The 21,536-nt window shown below is 42.8% G+C and overlaps 1 protein-coding gene across 1 annotated transcript in view; it reads left to right on the forward strand.

The window, feature by feature from the left end:
* Positions 1-21,296, forward strand: part of HSF2BP (heat shock transcription factor 2 binding protein) — a gene marked incomplete at both ends in the record, with an annotated part of 102,501 nt that extends 81,205 nt beyond the window's left edge. Inside the window, one exon of the mRNA XM_080696193.1 lies at positions 21,088-21,296. Coding sequence (XP_080552319.1) covers positions 21,088-21,296 — 209 coding nt within the window. The remainder of the gene's footprint in view (positions 1-21,087) is intronic.
* Between the last annotated feature and the right edge of the window lie 240 nt (positions 21,297-21,536).

Here is a 21,536-nt window from a genome sequence, read left to right on the forward strand (position 1 = left end):
GGCGAGGCCTATGCAGGCAGCCTGAGGCAGGCTGTGTCCTGGACTAGAGGCCTGCGAAGCAGACATGGCCCAGGTGGGGAAAGGGGAAGGGCTGTTCTATGCCATTTGAGAGTTACTAGTCATGATTTATGGATATCAACTATGAATCATGTGTGTGTGCACAGGAGGGGATTGGAGACTGCTCAGCTCGATCTCTGAGCTGTACCCCAGCCTATTTTTTAAAGTTTTGAAGCAGTGTCTCACTGGCCTTGAACCTGTGATTCTCCTTTCTCAGCCTGCCGCATTTTGTTAGACACCCTTCCTCATTTAGTCTTTACGATAGTGATGTAGATCACTTTATTACTTTATTTATTTATTTTTGCGGTACTGGAGATGGAACCCAGAGCATTCTACCCCCAGCATATACCCCTAGCCTTTATTTTATTCTTTACTTGAAAACATGGTCTCACTAAATTGCTGAGGCTGGCTTCGAACCTGTATGAGCCTCCTGTCTCAGCCTCCCAAGTATGGGATCACCAGTGTGTGCCACCATGCCTGGTTGCTATTTTTTATTCTTTATTTTGAAACAGGATCTCACTAAGTTGCAGAAGGCCTCACTGAGTATTTAGGCTGTCTGTGAACTGCAGTCCTCCTGTCTTCAGCCTCCCAAGTGCTAGGGTTACGGGCATGTGCTCCCATGCCCAGCTTGTGATGTAGGTAATTTAAATCTTCAGTTTATAGAAGAAAAACAAAGGCCTAGCATGGCGAGATGACTCCGGTGAGGCGATGTTGGTAAGAGGCCCCAGTGATAGCTCTGCAGATGCTGCTGCTCCCAGCCACATAACACACTCACTGGGCCTCTTTCTTCAGTTCATACATTTAAGTGTGGGTTTTAAGAGAATGAGGACTTACCAGATGAAGACAGATTTGCTTGTTGTCATAGGTACACTTGAAAACAGAGCCCTCCCCCAGCACACACTGAGCAGCTAGCATGTTGCTGGGCCAGCTTTTGGCCGAGTTGTGGAGTTCTTGGTGTCAGCGCATGTGCCTGCATCTGAGCAGTGTGACCCCAGGAATCAGTGCCCATGGTGGGAGCTGTTACCAGGCGAGTGGCGTTGGGGTGTTGGTGCCATGTCCTTTCCTTTGGTCCTTGGCTCGCCGTAGCTACGTTTCTGGTGCTGTTTTGCCATTCCTCCCTTCCTCTTCACAGTGGGGCGAGTGTGAGGGTGAGTGGAAACCCTCTTCAGGAATGAGTGGCCCAAGGGAGCCAGCCTGGGCACCGTGGCCTAGCTCAGTGGTGACAGCGAGTCCTTGGGGAACAGACAGGAGCAGTGAAGAGGAGCCGGGGCCTGGAGGTTGAAAGACCTCCCTCCTGTCAGACTGCATGCACACAGAGCTTCCTGAGGAACCTGCCTCAGCTGCACAGGCCTAGGGTGAGACATTTCAGTCAGCCACTCAGAAAAAAAAGGATTGTTAGCCAGGCGTGTGGCGCATGCCTGTAACCCAGGACTAGGGAGGCCGAGACAGGAGGATCATGGTGTGAAGCCAGCCTCAGCAACTTAGCGAGACCCTCTTTCAGAATTAAAAAGGAACAAAGAAAAGGGCTGGGAGTGTTGCTTGGAGGGAGAGAACACCCCTGAGTTCAATCCCCACTACCAAATTGTTAAAAAAAAAAAGAAAGAAAAGGAGTGTTAAAGTTCCTAGTCACTGGTTACAATCACCATTGTTGGCCAGTAGCAAACCCACCATGGAAGAGCTGCACGTCCTCAGGCCAGAGGCCACCGCTGGGCGCAGCAGACACCACTGCCCAGGCCCGAGCTGTGGAGGACATGGGCTTGGGGCCCCGATGGCCAGGCCACCTGTCAGCAGGGCATCAGCCGTGGGTGCGCCTAGTCACACTTGCTTTCCCACAGTGTTGGCACCAGTTCTGTGCCCGCGCCCTGCCCCTGCTATAGAGAACTTAGTGGAAGGCCAGAGGAGCCCGCCTAGCATTGGGAGGAAGGAAGCGCGGGGAGGTGCAGGGCTGCGCCTGCCCAGGCCTCAAAGGATGGAGGAGAAACCCCAGAGTGTCAAAAGGAGCCCACGTCGTTGTGGCCACGCTTGCTATCTCAGTCCTTGGGAGGCTGAGACAGGAGGATCGCAGGTTCACGGCCAGCCTCAGCTGCTTAGTGAGGCCCTCTGCAACTTAGTGAGACCCTGTTTCAAAATAAAGAATAAAAAATAGGGCTGGGGGTGTAGATCGGAGATAGAATGCCCCAGGGTTCCATCCCCAGTACTGCAAACAAAACAAAACAAAAAGTTGGAAGGAAACTAAATTGAGAAATTGTAGGAAAAAACAAGCAGAATGGTATTCATTTTGATTTGTTTGAAATTTAGTAATAAAATAGTTTTGTGTGTGTCTGTATGTGTTTCGGTGTTGCTCCATTTATATGATTTTCAAGAGCAGGCAGAACTTACTTATGGCAGCAAACTTGAGGCCTTTGGTTGCACTGCTGGAGGGGAAGAGCGTGCGGGACCATGTGAAGGACAAGCTGTGTGCATCTGGCAAAAGCCAGCCACTCCGCACACAGGGTTCACTCAGGTTACTCTATGCAAATTTTAACTCTATATTTTTGTGGTACTGGGGATTGAACCTAGGGGCATTCTACCTCCAAGCTACATCCCAGCCCTGTTTTAGTTTTATTTGGAAACAGGATCTCACTAAGTTTCTGAGAGCCTTGCAGAGTTGCTGAGGCTGGCTTTGAACCTGTGACCCTCCTGTCTCCACTTCCCAAGTACTGAGATTACAGACGTGCACCACCACACCTGGCTATACATTTATTTTGATGAGAACATCTAAAGAAAATGTTTTTATTTGTGGAAATTTGCAGTATACTCACATAGTGAATCCCTATACTTAGAGACAGCTTGAGTGAAGTATAGAAGCGTTGCTTCCTTTTTGCCTTTTGCATTTGTAGAGATCTGCCCTGATTTTTACTCTTTCCCTTATTTGTACTTCCTTGCTGATGTTCAAAGATTGCTTTTATTACTTCCTTTCTGTTCTCTTTTAGAGTTACAGAAAAGTTAAACATTGTGGAGAGAGTTAACCAAGTTCCTCTTATATTAATACCACACAGCCATAGAGTAGTTACAAAATGAAGACACCAGCACTGGTACAATATTACTACCTAATCTTCAGCCCTAAGTAGAGGTTTGCCATTCTTCCCATTGATGTCCTTGCACTCAGCCTGGTTCCAAGGTTCATTGCTGTTGTGGCAGGTATCAGGAATTCATTCTTTTTATGGCTGAATAAATAATCATTTGATGGACATAAGGGTTGTTTCCATTTTGGGACAATTATGTGGTTTTTTTTTTTTTTGGTGTACTGGGGGTGGAACTCAGGGGCTTTTCTGCCTCTGGGCTATACTCCCAGACCTATTTTATACTTTATTTGGAAAGAGGGTCTCACTAAGTAGCTGAGGCTGGCTTCAAACCTGTGTGTCCCCTGTCTCAGCCTCCCATGCATGGGGATTAGAAGCGTGCCCACCACGCCCAGCTCCATTTTGGGACAATTATGAATCATGTTTTCACAAGTTTTTGTGTGGTCTCCTCATTCTTTTAGAACAAGTTTGTTGGTAATAAATTCTCTTAACTTTTCCTCATAGGAGAATGACTTGAATTCCCCTGCAGTTTAGAATATTTTCCCTGAATATAGATTTCTGGAGTGAACATTTATTTTCTTTCAACACATAAAACACATGTCATTCCTTTTTGGGCCCAGTGGTTCCTGGTGAGAAACCCATTATTACTGAGTTTTCCGACAGGCGAGGGGCCATTTTTCTCTTGCTGCTATTTGTGTATGTGTGGTACTGGGGACTGAACACAGGAGCATTCTACCTCCCAACTACACCTCCAGCCCTATTTTATTTTATTTTGAAACAGGGTCTCGCTAGGTTAATGGCAGTCTCACTATTTGCTGAGGCTGTCTTCAAACCTGCAGTCCTCCTTTCTCAGCCTCCCAGGTACTGGGATTACTAGCTTGTTCACACCTGGTTTCTCTTGCTGCTTTTGATACTAGTTTTCAGGAGTTTGGCTACACTGTGTCTTGGTGTAGAGTTTCTTTAGGTTTGGTATGACTGATCTTTTGCCAAATAAGGTGAGCTTTGAGTCATTCCTGGACTGTTTTTCAGCCCTGCCCATTTCCTCTGCCTCCTGGGCTGCAGGGCACGGTGCTGGGGCCCTTCTGTCGCCCCCACGGGGCTCTTCATCTTCACTTTAGGCGCCTTCTCTGGGTCCTCAGATCGGCCAGTTTCTGTTGTTCACAGACGTTCTTCTGGCCCTCCAGCTCCTTCCCAAGCCTTTATTTGTTACTGTACTTCTCACTCCTAACTTTTCTTTTTTTGTGCTTACATGTATTTGCTGAGATTAGTTTTAAATTTGCTTCTAGCATAGAAATTTAAAAAAATAAAGAATTTTTATGGTTGTTGCTTTAAAATTCTTGTATTTGTTTTTTGTTGTCACAGTGGAATACCGGAATCAGACTCTTGTATAAAGACAGTGTGTCCATTTGATTCAGAGCTCTGGAAGTCCAGGGTCCCAGCAGCATGGCAAGGATTCTGGCGATGGCCCCTGGCGGCGCCACGCCATGGCAGGGGCTGTGTCTCTGCGTCTCCATGAAACCGAGATTCAGCCCCAGGTCTCTATCCTAATGACCTAAGCACTGCCCAAAGGCCTCACCTCTAAACACTGTAGTTGGCTGAGTTTCCACTCTCTTACTGTCATTGACTTACGACTTTGGGATTTCAGCTCGAGGGTGCGTTTGCTGGGGGCATATCGTGAAACGTCGTCTGATAACCCTAATGTCTGTGCTGTCTTGGTGCTGGTGTCAGGTGGGAGGTTCGAGAGCATTTCCCAGCTACGGGCTTCCCGGGCTTCCCGAGGGCACGCCCGCTCACCTCACTCTCCTCTCCCCGTCCTCCTGGGCCAGGCGCAGCTCGCATCAGGGTAACGATCAAGTTACATGACTGTGACTGTCGTTATTCAGAGCTGGGCCGTAAACAGTTTCCTTTCCTTGCAGCTTTTTGTTTCTCTCAGTTAATCTTTTCACGTTTGTCTGTATGTGTTTGTTACCCATTGCACCCTAAGTGCCCTCCCAGTGGTCCAGGTCTGCCCCCTTGGGGTGTTAGTTTATACCAGGTGCATCACAGCGTGCCTTCCTGAGCAGGCCCTGCAGCCCTGGCCCTCCGCCCTCTGTGCGCGGTTCTGCCGGCCTCAGCTGGGCCTCAGCAGCCACGGCTGGGGCCTGTGTGCCTTCTCCCCTGGAAGGCTTCCTCCTCCGTCTTTTTCTGTTCTGCTTCCTCTCTTGCTCCTTAGGTGGTGTGTGTCCTCTGCAGAGGGTGTGTGGGAGGTGAACTTGTGAGAGATCTGGGGTCTGAAATGCTTTATTTTACTGTCGCCTGTGATGTGCATGGATTGGCTGAGCATAGTACCCCTGGTTGGAATTTACTTGTTTATGTATTTTGAAACACCATTCCTTTATTTTCTACTGTTGAGTTTTGGTTCCAGACTCTTTGTATGTGATCTGCTTTTATAATCTGGTAGAGACTTCTCTGCTTCACATTGATATGCCCGGGTGTTATTACACTTATCTTGTGTGCATTTGACTGGGAGCTGAAATGCCCTTTCAGTTTGCAAACTTAGGCCTTTTGTTTCTGGGCACGATCTTTAATCATTCTGAGGTATCAAGATCCTGGCAGTGGCCCCTTGTCTTTGCTGCCTGGCTGTTCTTTGGGTGTGGACTCCTTGTTCCTGACTTCTCTTCCTCCTGTTTTCTATCTCTCTTGTATCTTTTATCTTTTAGCACTGTTTTCCAGAGATTTTTCAACTCTATTTTCTATTCTTCCTTTTTTTGTGTGTGCTGGTACTGGGGATTGAACCTAAGGACATTCTACCTATACAAGCTACACTGCCTGCTCTTTATTATTTTTTTAATTTTTAATTTTGTCTTGAAAAGGAGTCTCAGTAGGTTGCTGAGAGTGTCACTATATTGCCGAAGCTGACCTTGAACCTGTGATCCTCCTGAAGCTGACCTTGAACCTGTGACCCTCCTGTCTCAGCCTCCCAAGTACTGGGGTTACAGATATGCACCATCATGCCTGGCTCCATTCTTCTGTTGAAGTCTTCATCTCTGCTATCATACTTTAATTTCTAAGACTGCTGGGTTTGGGGGAATGTCTTTAAAAATAACATCCCATTCTTAAATGGGCGGTAGCGCCTCTTAGCTCTTTGAGGAGATGAGTAATAGTTTTTAAAGTTTTCTTCTCACCACAGTCGCTTTTTTTAAAAAAAATTTTTATTGGTGCACTGTATTCATACATCATAGTGGGATACAAAAAAACTTTTGTAGACATACATGCACACATCGCCCAGTCAGCCCCCACCCGATCCCCACCCCATTCCCTCCCCCATCCCTCCTTCTCATGCTTGGCTTAGTGGTTGAAATCTATTATTATAGCAATTTATCCAGAATTAAAAATGATATTCTCACATAACAGTTTCATTTGTCTGATACCAAGCTTTTGATAACTTAAAGATAAAATTTCAACATTTCTTTTTGCTTTCTTTCTTACCAGAGAATATTTTTAAAAATTTTATTTTAGGTGAAACTATCATATATTTATATATTTATTTTTCAGAAAAATCTATTCTAATATGGAATATGGACTCTAGATACCCAAAACGATCTCAAAAAAGAACAAAGCTAGTAGATATATATTTTCTGATTTCAAACCATATAAAGCTACAATAATTGAAACAGTGTAGTACTGTTCTCAAGGCAGATATATAAACCATTGGAGTTAAATAAAAGCCTAGAGCTAAATTCTTCCATATATTGTCAAGTTATTTTTGACAAGGTTTCCACAAACATTTGGTGGAGGAAATAATAATCTTTTAACTAAATATTGTTGAAAAATAATAGTTACATGAAAAAGAATAAAATTGGACCCTTACCTAATCCCATATACAAATATTAACTCAAAATAGATAAAAGACCTAAATATAAATCTTAAGACTATAAACTTTTAGAAGAAAATCTGGGTCATAAAACCTCACAACATTGAAATTGGCAGTGATTTCTTGGATATGATTTCAATGGCACAGGCTACAGAAGAGTATACAAACTCCCTAAAAAATAAAAACATATTGTATATCCAAAGACAATGTAAACAGAGTTAAAAGTTACTGATAGAATGGGATAAAATATTTCCAAATGCTATATCTGAAGGTATATTAATATTCCAACTAGAAATCCTAAAAATTAACAACAATCAAAGCAAACAATACCCTTTATAGATAGGTAAAAGACTAACATAAATAATGAATCTCCACAGATAATTAATCTTAGTTGTCTGTTGGATGGAAAATCTTGTTTCTCTGGTTCTGGTGTGTGTTACCTATTTCTTCTTTGTAGTTAATCTCTTTTGAATATTTTTCTCTAGCGCTGGTTTTGAAGACATAAATTCCTTCAGTTTCTGTTTGTCATGGAAGCTTCTTATTTCTCCATCTAATTTGATAGAAAGTTTTACTGGGTAGGAAATCTTTGGCTGAAAGTTGTTTTCTTTCAGAGTTTGGAATATGTTACTCCAAGCCCTTCTGGCTCTCATGACTTGGTTTGGGAAGTCTGGAGTGATTCTAATTGGTTTGCCTCTGAATGTCACTTGGCCCTTTGTTTTTGTTGCCTTTAAGATTCTCTGCTTGGCTTCTACATTGGTCATTTTGACAATTATGTGGCGTGGGGATCCTCTTCTCCGATCCTGTCTAAAGGGAGTTCTATAAGTTTCCTGGACCTGTTTATCGACCTCTTGCTCTATGTTTGGAAATTTTTCTGCTATTACTTCCTTGAAGAGATTATTGATCCCTTTGGTTTCACTTTCTTTTCCCTCCTCTATTCCAATTATTCTTAGGTTAGCTCTCTTAAAATGGGCTCATATTTCTTCAATGTCAGATTCCTGCTGTTGGATATTTTTTTCTAGATTAGAAACTATGCGTTCATTTTTGGATTGCTCATCTTCTAAGAGCGAGATTCTGTTCTCCATGTGTTCTAATCGGTTGTTTGTGCTTTGAATTGAGGCCTTTACTTCATTAATTGCATCCTTTATCTCTTTTTGGCTCTCTCTGAATTCTTTTTGAAACACCTCTATTATTTCTATAGTTATTTTCCTGATTTGATCTTCTAGAAATCTCTGAATTTCTGTTTTATCAGGTTCTGATGTTGTGGGGTTGTGGGCATTCATTGCTCCATTGTTATTCCTCTTTCCCATGATTTCGGAAGTTTGTGCCTTCTCTGGGTTCTTCCCTTGGGTCACTATGACTTCACTTAAGGTGCTCTGGATCTCGAGTCTGTGGTATCTCAGACCCCACTACTCCTTTACTGGGTTGTATCACAGAGTCTCCGACCCAGGGAGTCGATAGAGGCTGCTTTAGACTATGGGGGGTGCCAGGTTGGGCGTTCTCCTATGGTGTGATATCTCTGCCACCGCCACTCCCCCACTGGGTCAAGTCCCTGGGAGTGCAGTACTGGGATTTCTCCTCCGGGGCCCTCTATTTGACTCACTGTTGTTGAGTACGCAGATGGAGCTGTAGTGGACTCGGTGAATTCGCTGCTGCCGCCGCCGGTGGCAATATGGGGCTGCTGCCATGCCCTCGGCCATGAGGCTGGCGTATTTCTTCTCTGGTTTTGAGCTCCGCTCTGAGTCCCTGCAGCATGTGCTGAGCTCAGCCACTGGGAGCTTTAGATGCTCCCTGCGCCGAAAAATCTGCCGAATCCCACCCGGCTGTTCCGCAGCCACTCACGATGGCTCGCTGTCTGCTGCTCCTCTCTGGAGCCTGGTGGGCTGTTGAGTGCGTTGGTCTGTAGCCGTAGCTGTCCAGTAAACTTGCTGCTGCCGCCGGCAATAAAGTGCTGCTGCCGCGTCCTCGGCTGTGCGGCTGGCATATCTCCTCTGTGGCTCTGAACTCCGTTCTGAGTCCCCCTCCTCTCTGGGCTGGTGCTGCAAGGAAAGATGGCACCCGCCGCTCTGCCACGGCTCCGGCCGCAGCACTGCAGTCTGGTTTCTTTTTGGTGTCCCGTTTTTCCAGCCCTCTTTTTCTCTGTCCCTTGTAATTACATTTTTTTTGTTTCTCTGGTGATGGTGTTTTCTGGCTATGAAAAGCGCTGATTTTGTGGTAATAGAGATTGGTTGTTAGCGGGGCTCTTAAGCCCCGCTTTTCTTGGTCGCCATCTTCCCGGAAGTCCTCCGTAGTCTCTTTACTTCACCCTCCTTTTGTTATTTTTTGCTGTGTGTCTTCCCTCAGGCATCTGGTGGTGTGTGGCTGTCTGCTCATGTTTAAAGGTGGGCTTTCTGCTGCTGCTGAACAGCACTGAGTGTGTTGTGCCTGGGCCTCGGCCTTGCCTCAGTGTGCTTGTGCAGTGGGTGCTGGGGACCCACAGGTCAGGGCCTTTTAGTGTGTCCTGGGGCCACCCAGATGATCCAGGGAGGTCTCTGCAGTGGGAATGTGGAGCAGGGAAAGGGGGCTGTTTTAGAATTTATAGACTTGTGTTTACTTAACCTAGTGTTAGCCAGACAGAATCTCCATCCTCAATTTTTTTTTTTGTAGTACTGGGGATGGAACCCAGGGGCATTCTAACTCTGAGCGACACCCCCAGCCCTACTTTTTATTCTTTAATTTGAAACAGGGTCTCACTGAGTTGCAAAGGGACTCACTAAGTAGTAGCTAAGGCTGGCTGCGAACCATGATCCTCCTGTCTCAGGTTCCTAAATGCTGAGATTACAAGTGTGCGCCACCACGCCCAGCTTTTGTTCCAGATTCTTTAGAAAATAAAATTTCAATCTATCTAGGGGTGGGATAGTTGTCTAGGCTTAGGGAATAGGAAACGCTTCGGTCCAGGGATCAACTTGCTGGTCAGCATAGAGTGAAATTAATTCATAGTTAGCAGATGAGATACCATGTAACTCTACCATATTAAGACACAGGAGAGCTAAGCCACTTGGCAACTCCTTTGAAGTCAGCCCTCCTCTAACCCACAGGCCTTGGCACCCACTGACCTGTTTTCTGCTTGTGTGGTTCTGCCATTTCTGGAGTGGCATGTGGTTTGACTCTGTAGTATGTAGACTTGCAGTTCTGTCTCTTTTCTTAATGTGATGAGTCACTGGGGATTTATCTTGTTTGATTCTTTTCTTTTTTCATATTTCATACTGAGGATTGAACTCAGAGTGGTGTGGGGGTTTCTACCTCTGAGATACACCCCAACCCTGTTTTTTTTTTTTTGTGGTACTGGGGTTACTGGAAGCCCTTCTACCTCCAGGCTACACTCCCAGACCTATTTTAATATTTTTATTTGGAAACGGTCTTTTAAGCCAACGCAGCTGGCTTCAAACCAGTGCGATCCCCTTGTCTCTGCCTCCCAAGCGCGGGGATTGCAAGCATGCGCCACCACGCCTGGCTTTTTTTTTTTTTTTTTAAGAGATTCTCATTAAGTTGTTGATGATCTCACTAAGTTGCTGAGGCTGGCCTTGAACCTGTGATCCTTCTGCCTCAGCCTCCCAAGCACTGGGATTGCGGGCCCGCGCCACTTGTCTGTTGCTGTTTGTAATAACTGTTTCTTGTCATTGCCAAGTACTTGCCCTTTTTGTGGTGTTATCACAGTCTGTTTACTCACCATTTGAAGGATGTTTAGACTGTTTCCAGCTTTTGACATTTATGATTAAACATTTGTGTACAGGTATTTTTGTAAATATGAGTTTGTATTTATCGTGGTTAAATTCCAGAATTTGAATCATTGGGTTGTATGGTAAGTATATGCTTAGATTTATTAGAAACTCTTAATTGGTTTTCCCACAAGTGCTGTTTTGTTTTAAATTTCCACCAGTAATGCATGAGTTTTAGTTGCTTCTGACATTCTTGCCAACAGTTGGTTTTATCAAATTATTTTATTTTAGGTATGCAGTAGTAGTATCTCATTGTGGATTTAATTTACCTTATCTAAATAACCAGTGATACTGAGCATCTTTTTTCTGTGATTGCCACTTATACATCTTCTCTGGTGAAATGTCTTTTCACATATTTTACCCATTTTTATAAGATATTGATTTTGTTACTGAGTTTCCAGAGATATGCATGTTTAGGTCATTTATCAGATGCAGTGTATGATTTGCAAATATTTTCTTTTAGTCTAATGTCTTGTATTTTCATTATCTTCACTGTTTTTTTTTTTTTTTCCAGTACTGGGGATTATACCTGGGCAGGGTCTCATGCATACTAGGCAAGCACTCTGCCACCAAGCTACATCGCCATCCCTTTTAAATTTTATTTTGAAACAAGGTTTTGCCAAATTGCTGAGACTGGCCTCGAACTTGAGACCCTCTTGCCTCAACCTCCTGAGTAGCCAGGATTACGGGCATGCCCCACCACTTTAACTTCACTGTGCTTTTTGAAGAGTAGACGTTTAGGATTTTGATGGGACTTAGAAAGTTTATTTTTTCTGGCACTATGGTGCTTTTGATTTTGTATCACAATAAATCTTTTCCTAACTTGAGGTCATAAAGATTTTCTTCTAAAAGATTTATAACTTTGGGTTTTATACTTAGGTCTGTTATTTTTGTGTAGTTTTTGTATATGTAGCAAGGTATGGGTTGAAGTTCTTACTTTTAGCATAGGGATATTCAGTTCTTCCTACATGATTTGTGGAAAGGTTCTTTCTTGATTAAATTGCATTTGTACTTTTGAGAGAATTAGGAAGCGGAGGGTCTGCTTCTTTAATTCTGCTTCGTTTGTCTCTGTCGCTTCACTAGTACCATACTGTCTTGATAACTGTAAATCTTGGAATGTAGAACTGTGAGTTCCCACACATTTTTCTCTTGCTAATTTTTTTTTTTTTTGGGCTGGCTTAGTTCTGTTGCTTTTCCAAATAAATTTGAAAATCAGCTTGTTGATTTCTTAAAAAAATGTATGCTGGCATGTTGGTTGGGGATTACAAGGAGTATATGAAATTGGAAAGAGTTGACATTTAACACTATTGAGTCTTCTTATCTATAAACATCATCTTCATTTATTTGAATTGCTTTTGATTTTTTTTTTGTGTGTGTGTGTATACCCCAGGGGTGTTGTACCTCTGAGCTCCACCCAGCCCTATTTTATTTTTTATTATGAAATATGTTGTTCCTAAGATACTGCATGCTGGCCTCAAAACTGTGATCATCCTGTCTTAGCCTCCCAAGGACTGGGATTTTGGGTGTGTGTGCCTCACCTGGATGTCTTTGAATTTTTTTTTTTTTTTTTTTTTTTTTTTTTTTTTTTTTTTTTGCGGGTCTGGGGATGGAAACCAGAGGCATTGACCTCCGAGCTACATCCCCTGACCAATTTTTTATTCTTTATTTTGAAACAGGGTCTCACTGAGTTGCAGAGGGCTTCACTAAGTAGCTGAGGCTGTCCACGAACCGTGATCCTCCTGTCTCAGCCTTCCAAATGCTGGGATGATAAGCGTGTGTCTCCACGCCCGGCATCTTTGGATTCTTATATCAGTGTTCTGTGGTTTTCAGCATTTGAATCTTGTACTTTCTTTTATAAGATTTTTCTTAAATTCTAAAATGTCTCATGTCTTTGGTGCTATTATAAATGGTCTACTTAAAATTTTTGCTTTCAACTTTACTTTTTTTGTGTATGGTACTAGGGATTGAACCCAGGGGCATTCTATCTCTGAGCTACATCCTCAGCCCTTTTGATTTATTTATTTTTTATTTGGAAGCAGGATCTTGCTAGGTTGCTGAAACCTTGCTATGTTGCCAAGGCTGTCTTTGAAACAGTGATCTTTCTGTCTCTGTCTCCCAAGTACTGGGATCACAAACATGTGCCACCAAGCCTGGCTGGTTTCAATTTTCACTACTAGTATGTTATACAATTGATCTTTGTCTGTTGACCTTGTATCATGCAACCTTGCAAGACTCAATTTGTTCTAGTGCCTTTTTATGTAGATTCTTTGTGGTTTTCTTGATAGGCAACCATGTCATCTGCAGATAGAGACATTTTATTTCTTCCTTTCCAACTTACAAACCTTTTATTTCCTCTCTTACTGCACAGCAGGTCAGATGCACAAGAATTATTTGGATAGAGTGGTAAGGTTAGACATCCTGCATCCTAAGGAAAAACATTCTGTCATTAGGTGTGTTGGCTGTACCTTGTTTAGATGCTATGAAGCTGGTCCAGGGTGTTTCTTTCTACTCTTAGTTTGTTGAGAGTTCTTAGTAGGAGCAAGCATTACATCTTGTCAAAGGGATTTTCTGCATTATGGAAAAGGTAATTTATTTTTCTTCTTTAATCCATTGTTTTGGTGAATAACATTGATTGGCTTACAAATGTTAAACCAACCTTGCATTCTTAGAGTAGATACGTATTGGTTTAGAAGTATCGTTTGTATATATTTATGGATTATTTGTTACTATTTTGTTTAGATTTTTTGTCTATGTTTATGAGGGATATGGGTCTGTCCTTTTATTGTAGTATTCTGTCTGGGTTTGATGTCAGGATAATTCTGGCCTCATTAAGAAAGTCCAGCCTTGTTCTCTCATTTTTGTTGTCTTGAAGACTCTCATGGAATCACTGTTATTCCTTCTTCAACTGTGTGGTGGAAGTGGCACACAAGGGCCCTCTGGGACTGGTTTTTTTTTTAATTGTGAAAACATTTTAAACTGCAAACCCAATATCTTTAATAGCCATGGACTATGGTTACTGTTTTGTTGGGGGGGCACTGGGGATTGAACTCAGAGGCATTCTACCTTTGAGCTACACCCTCAGCCCTATTTTATTTTTTATTTGAAACAGGGTCTAAGTTATGGAGGGCCTCAGATTGCTGAGGCTGGCCTGAATCTGCAATTTTTCTGTTGCAGCCTACTAAGTACTGGGATTACAAGTGTGTGCCACCACATCTAGCCTGGTTATCTGTTTTGCTTTTTTTAAATTTTGAGCCTGATGTGGTGGTGCACACCTGTAAACTTACTACTAGGGAGGCTGAGACAAGAGGATTTCAGGTTCAAGACCAGCCTCAGGGATGTATCAAGACTCTCAGCAACTTAACGACTATTTCAAAAACAAAAATAAAAAGGGCTGGGGATATCACCTGGAGGTAGAAGGCTTCTGGGCTCAGTCCCTAGTACCACACACACACACACACACATACACACACACAAAACAATTTAGTAGACTTTGTTAGGTTGTGCCTTCCAAAAAATATGTCTGTTTGGTTCGAGTTGTAAAATTTATGGGCACAAGGATGTTCATAATAGTTCTTAATCTCCTCTTATTATCTGTTGGATTTTTTAATTATGTTCCCTCTTTTATTCCTGATATTTTTAATTTCTGTCTGTCCCCTTATTCTTCCCTCCTTCTCCATTGGTCTCGCTAGAGTTTGACCAATTTTTGTAGATTGTTTAAACAAACAAAATATTTTGATTTTAATAATTTTTTTATCCTGACTTTCTGGTTGTTTTTATTTGTATTGAGTTTTGCTTTTTTTTTTTTCCTTTTGTATGTTTGACTTGCTCTTTTCCTAATTTTTTAAAGCTGAAAACAAAGAAACTTGCGATTTTTGTTCCTTTTCAGTATACATTTTTTTAATAAATTTTTGTTGGTGCATTGTAGTCACACTTCTTAATAGGATAAAAAAAACTTGAGATATAAATGCACACATCACCCAATCAGCCCTTACCCAATCCCTAACCCCTCCCCTCCCCCTCCTTCCTTCCCATGCTTGGTTTCCTGATTAACTTTGATATGTATGTTTAAGTACATCATTTGCTTTAAAGAATTTCCCTCTTCCCCCCTCCCATCCCCTCAGATAGGTCACTTTAATTGCTCCTCTATAGGATCTCTTCTTCACCTAGAGTTCTTCCTGTTACCCATTTCCCCCTAGTTTTTGCATATTAGGGAAAGCAGCTGATTTCTTATTTTTGTGACATTTCACTGTGAATGCCATAATTTTGTTCTCCTTTATGGCTGGGCAAATTCCATTGTGTACACATCCCAGAGTTTTGTAATCCACTCATCTGTTGAAGGACATCTTGGCTGGTCCCACGGTTTGGCAATGGTGAACTGTGCATCTATGAACATGGTTGCTCACGTATTAGTTTGGTATTTTGGTTTTCATTCTTTTTGGTAGATCCCCAGAGGTGGTGTTGCTGGGTCATATGGTAAGTTTGTTTTCCTTCTTCTGAGGATCTTCCATACTGTTTTCCAAAGTGATTGCATTAATTTTTTCTTTTTGGTGTTCAATTCCAACTTTCTTCTTTTTTTTACTTTATTTTATTTTATTTTTTATACATTTACTTATTTATTTTCAGAAAAAATCTATCCTGACATGAAATATGAACTCTAAACACCCAAAACAATCTCGAAAAAGAACACAGCTAGAAGATGTACAATTTCTGATTTCAAACCTTATAAGCAACAATAATCAAAACAGTGTAGTACTGGTATAAAGGCAGATATATAAACCAGTGGAATAAAATAAAAAGCCTAGAAATAAATTCTTCCATTTATGGTCAAGTTATTTTTGACAAGGTTTCCAAGAACATTTGGTTAAGGAAATAATAATCTTTTCTCTAAATATTGTTGAAAAATAACAATTACATGAAAAGGCATAAAATTGGACCCTTACCTAACACCATATACAAATATTAACTCAAAATAGATAAAAGACCCAAATGTAAATCTTAAGACTATAAACTTTTATAAGAAAACCTGCGTCATAAAACTTCACAACATTGAAATTGGCAGTGATTTCTTAAATATGATTCCAAAGGCACAGGCAACAAAAGAATAAACAAACTTCATAAAAAATAAAAAAAATTTACATCCAAAGACAATGCAAACAGAATTAAAAGTTACTGATAGAATGGGATAAAATATTTCCAAATGCTATATCTGAAGGTATATTAATATTACAAATAGAAATCCTAAAAATTAGCATCAATAAAAGCAAACAATACAATATAGAAATAGGTAAAAGACTAAAATAGGTAATGAATCGCCAAAGATTTTTATATGACCAATAAACACATGAATATCACTCATCATTATCATAATATAACTAATCATTAAGGAAATACAAATAAAAACTATAGTGAAATACTACTTCACATTTGTTAGGATGGCCTCTTAACATGAATTGCCTTGCACCAGCCCTTTACCTTGAGTTTGTTCCTATCTTTACTTATAAAGTGTGTTTCTTGTAAGCAGCAGATGGATGGATTCTGGTTTTTAATCCATTTTGCCACTTTATGTCTTTTTATTGGGGAATTGAGGCCATTTACATTCAGTGTGATTATTGAGAGATAATTTTTAATTCCTAACATGTTAAGATTTTATTGCTATTGGAGATACTGTTTATTCTTCTTTGCTTAGTTGTCTGCTGCATGGGAAATCTTGTTTCTCTGGTTCTGGTGTGTTATTACCTATTTCTTTTTTGTAGTTAATCTCCTTGAGTGTTTTCTCTAGCGCTGGTTTTGAAGACATAAATTCCTTCAGTTTCTGTTTGTCATGGAAGCTTCTTATTTCCCCATCTAATTTGATAGATAGTTATGCTGGGTAGGAAATTTTTGGCTGGAAGTTGTTTTCTTTCAGAGTTTGGAATATGTTACTCCAAGTCATGACTTGGTTTGGGAAGTCTGGAGTGATTCTAATTGGTTTGCCTCTGAATGTCACTTGGCCTTTTGTTTTTGTTGCCTTTAAGATTCTCTGCTTGGCTTCCACATTGGTCATTTTGACAATTATGTGGCGTGGGGAACCTTTTCTCTGATCCTGTCTAAAGGGAGTTCTATAAATTTCCTGGACCTGTGTATCGACCTCTTGCTCTATGTTTGGAAAATTTTCTGCTATTATTTCTTTGAAGAGATTATTGATCCCTTTGTTTTCACCTTCTTTTCCCTCCTCTATTCCAATTATTCTTAGGTTAGCTCTCTTAAAATGGGCCCATATTTCTTCAATGTCAGATTCCTGCTGTCTGATTTTTTTCTAAGTTATAAATTATGCATTCATTTTTAGAGTGATCATCTTCTAGGAGCGAGATTCTATTCTCCATGTAGTCTAATAGATTGCTTATAGTTTGAATTGATGCCTTTACTTCAGTGATTGCATCCTTTATTTCTTTTATTTATTTATTTATTTATTTATTTCGGGTCTGGGGGTGGAACCCAGGGGCATTCGACCTCTGAGCTACACCCTCTGCCCTATTTTTTATTCTTTATTTTGAAACCGAGTCTCACTGAGTTGCAGAGGGCCTCACTAGGTAGCTGAGGCTGTCCATGAACCGCAATCCTCTGGTCTCAGCCTTCCAAATGCTGGGATTACAAGTGTGCGCCACCACGCCTGGCTTCTTATTTCTTTTAGACTCTCTCTAAATTCTTTTCAAAAGTCCTGTATTATTTCTATAGTTATATTACTGATTTGATCTTCTGGAGATCTCTGAATTTCTGTGTTATCAGGTTCTGATGTTGTGGGGTTGTGGGCGTTCATTGCTCCATTGTTATTCCTCTTTCTCATGATTTCAGAAGTTTGTGCCTTCTCTGGGTTCTTCCCCGGATCACCACGACTTCACTTAGGGTGCTCTGAACCTGGAGTTTGTGGTAATCTCAGCTGCCACTACTCCTTTACTGGGTTGTATTGTAAAGTCTCAGACCCAGGGAGTTAATCGAGGCTGCACGAGACCATGGGGGTGCTGGGCTGGGTGTTTTCCCACGGGGAGCTGCAACTAGGGTGTGGTATCTCTGCCACGACTACTCCTTCACTGGGTTGGTCTGTAAAATTTCAGACCCAGGGAGATTATCAAAGCTGCGCAAGTCCCTGGGCATGCATTTCTCCTGTAGTGGCCGCTATTTCACTTATGGTTATTGTGCACGCCGATCTGGAACAGTTGTGGGGCTGGTGAACTCGCCTCCTCTGTTGGCAATATGGAGCTACTGCTATGCCCTCAGCCGTGAGGCTGACGTATTTCTTTTCTGGTATGAGCTCTGTTCTGAGTCCCTGGAAGGTGTGATGATCTTGTCCACTGGAAGTTTTAGACGTTCTTTGCGCTGGAAGAACTGCTGAATTACACCCGAATGATCCACAGCTGCTCACTTCAGCTCCTTGATTACCTTTCTTCTCTGGAGCTTAGTGCTATGAGGGAAGATGGCGCTGGTGTGGCTCTGCCGCTGCATTGCAGGCTGGTTTCTTTTCTGGTCTCTGGTTGTTGTTCTAGACTTCTTTTTCTGTGTCCCTTGTGTTTACATTTTTTATTTCTGTACTGATAGTGTTTTCTGGCTATGAAAAGTGCTGATTTTGTGGCAATAGAGATCGAGTGTTAGCAGGACTCATAAATGCTGCTTTTCTCAGTTGCCATCTTCCTGGAAGTCCTCAGTATAAAAATTTAATACAATAAGCCAGGCGTGGTGGCGCACGCTTGTAATCCCCGCGCTTGGGAGGCTGAGGCAGGAGGATTGCACAGGTTCGAAGCCAACCTCAGCTAATGAGTGAGGCTTTCAGCAACTTAGTGAGACCCTGTTTCCAAATAAAATATAAAAAAAAAGGTCTGGGAGGATAGCCCGGAGGTAGAAAGCCTCTGGGTTCCACCCCCAGTACCACTAAAAACTTAATACTATAAATTGCCTCCATATACGCTGACTTAACTGCATACACGATTTTTTTTTTTTTCAGTACTGGGGATGGAACTCAGGGGCATCCTACCTCCCAGCTACAACTCCAGATTTATTTTTTTATTCTTTATTTTGAACCAGGGTCTCACTGAGTTGCAAAGGACCTCACTAAATAGCTAGGTTGGCTGTGAACTGAGATCCTCCTTTCTCAGCCTCCTGAGTGCTAGAATTAGAAGTGTGTGCCACCACACCCGGCTTCACAAATTTTTAATGTTGTATTTTCATTCATGTTATTTCCTAGTTTCTGTTCTGGCTCCCATTTGAATCCATATATTATTTAGAAGTATGTATTTGCTGGGCGTGGTGGTGCATGCTTGTAATCCCCACACTTGGGAGGCAGAGACAGGAGAATCACACAGGTTTGAAGCCAGCTGTGCTGGCTTAAGAGACCCTGTTTCCAAATAAAAAAATATAAAAATAGGTCTGGGACGGAGTGTAGCCCAGAGGTAGAAGGGTTCCATCCCCAGTACCAAAAAAAAAAAAAAAAGTATGTATTTATAAATGGGATTTTAAGATGTTTTGAAGTTACTGTTTGCTATTTATTGCATGTTTCTGGTTTATCCCTTGTGAGCACAGAAGCGCGCTTTGGGACCTGTGGACATCTGGAGATTTCTCCTGTGGCCCTGGGCACTGGGAGGAAGCTGGCTGGCTCGTGGTGGTGGATGGCTCTGCACATGCCAGGGCAGGGTGGGCGGTAGCACTGTGCAGGTATTCTGCCTCCTGACTGGTCCTCTTTATTCCTTTTTAAAAAGCAATAATAGAAATACGAATGTTATAGTTTTCGCTCTAGTGGGGAATATATTTGCCCTGGAATTCCATCCTATATTGCCTGTGTCTTTAAGGTGTTTTTAGGCACAAATATAATTGAGACTTCGTGTCTTTGAGTCCACTGACCTCTGCATATCTACTCTGCCTCTCTGTTTCTGCAGAAGTCCTTGTTCTGAAACCTTTGTCTGCTGTGCAGCCGGGGAAGAGAAGGGGCAGCGAGCTCTCAGTTGCTTTGGTTCTGCCCATGTGCAGGTGCCAGGATGGTGGGTCTTCCCTGGTGTGCCGACCTCCTCTTGTGGCAGTCACCCTGCCCTGTGTCTTGGCAGGTGTTGGCCTAGAGGAGGTTTCCCATCCCTCTCCCAGAAGAGGACTCCTGTGTTCTGGGCTTGGGCGACTCCCTGCCCCTCTCCCAGAGAGGAGCAGGCTTTTCTTCTGTCTGTTACTAGCTACATCTCCTCCCCTCCTGTTCTGCAAGGAGAAGCCTCTGGTCAGGGTGAGGAGTCCAGCATCTCCCACTTAGGATTGCTCCATGCTAGCTTCTTGGGAGATGCTCTGAGTAGCCATAGTGCTAAGAAAGAGGTGCTGGTTTTGAGCATGGTTGCAGTTCCAGTACCTGGTGGAGAAGAGGATGCTCAGCTACTAGAGCCTGGCAAGGAGAGCTGGTGTGACGCCACAGTGTGGCCGCCGTGTGACGCACGGTCCTGCAGAGAAGCTCTCCCTTGTGCTGCCAGTGAGGGCCTTGCTGCAGGTGGAGTGAAAGTGAAGTGAAACCTTTTAAAACAACTGTGTAAGTGGGCAGAATTATAGCAGCAACATGGAAACGCCTCGTGCTAGTCAGCTCTTCATTACTGTGATAAAACACTTCATCAGCAACTTAAAGGAGGAAAGGTTTATTTTGGACAGGTTTCAGAGGCTTTGGGCTGTGGTGAGGCAGTACATTGCAGTGGGAGCACGAGGCAGAGGCGGCCTGTGCATCTCATGGTCACTGGGAAGCAAAGAAAGAGAGAGGAAGGGCCAGGGCCCTGATAACTCCTTTAAAACCACTTCCGCACCAGGCCCATCTCCACAGGTCCCACCACCTCCCAGAGTGCTGTGGCTGGGCACCACACCTTCCACATGTGGACCTGTGGGAGACAGTTCCAGGCCTCCATAGCAGCCCTTATATTTCTAGTTTAGCATTTTTAAATTGTGTGATTATCGTTTGAGGTCAGCCTCAGCAACTTAGCGAGGCCCTCCACAACTAATCAAGACTCTGTTTCAAAAAAAAAAAAAAAAAAAGATAGGGCTGGGGGTATAGCTCAGAGGTAGAATGCCCCTGGGTTCAATCCCTGGTGTGTGCGTGTGTGTGTTTGTGTGTGTGTGTGTACGCTTGTGTTGGTGTAAATACATAAAATAAAATTGTATGCTTGTCATAGTTGAAGGTGGACAGCACATTCTAAATAGCGATGGGGTTTATCTCACTGCTTGATGATTTAGCTTTCATATAAACAAGTGACTCTGTTTCTAGATTAGCCTGGAATTTTTTCAGCTGCCATTCCTACTATCCAGAAAGAACCCTTGAAGAGTAGCTTCCTAAAGAAGGTTTTACTTTAACCAGAAGCACCACCTCTTTCCTTAGATCCAGATGCAGAGGTGTGTCTTCATGTACTGCGGCTAGTCCAGTCTGTGGTTCTGGAGCCAGAAGTCTTCTCCAAGTCGGCCGCAGAATTCCGGAGCTCCCTGCCCCTCCAGCGCATTCTGGCAATGTCTAAGAGCCGCAACTCCAACCTGCAGACTGCCGCCAAGGAACTCTTGGAAGACCTCCGCGCTCTGAAGCATGACGTGTAGGTGTGCCTGGCCACTAAGGGCCTTGGTGAGAGTGCCAGTGTCCCTACCCTTCCCTTTGTTCAGAATTATCACCAGGAGCCACGTATTAGAGATGGCAAACTGGCTGACTAGAGATGGTGCGAATGCATGTGTATTCCCCACCTGTGCTGCCTGGGAGAGGGCTTCCTGAAGCGGCTCCTTGCTGGCCTCTCGGGTCCCCTGGCCTGGGAGGTTAGCTAACCATCCACCTCATGGTCAGCA

This window comes from Muscardinus avellanarius (assembly GCF_963383645.1).
Source record: "Muscardinus avellanarius genome assembly, chromosome: 5".
NCBI classification, from domain to species: Eukaryota; Metazoa; Chordata; class Mammalia; order Rodentia; family Gliridae; genus Muscardinus; species Muscardinus avellanarius.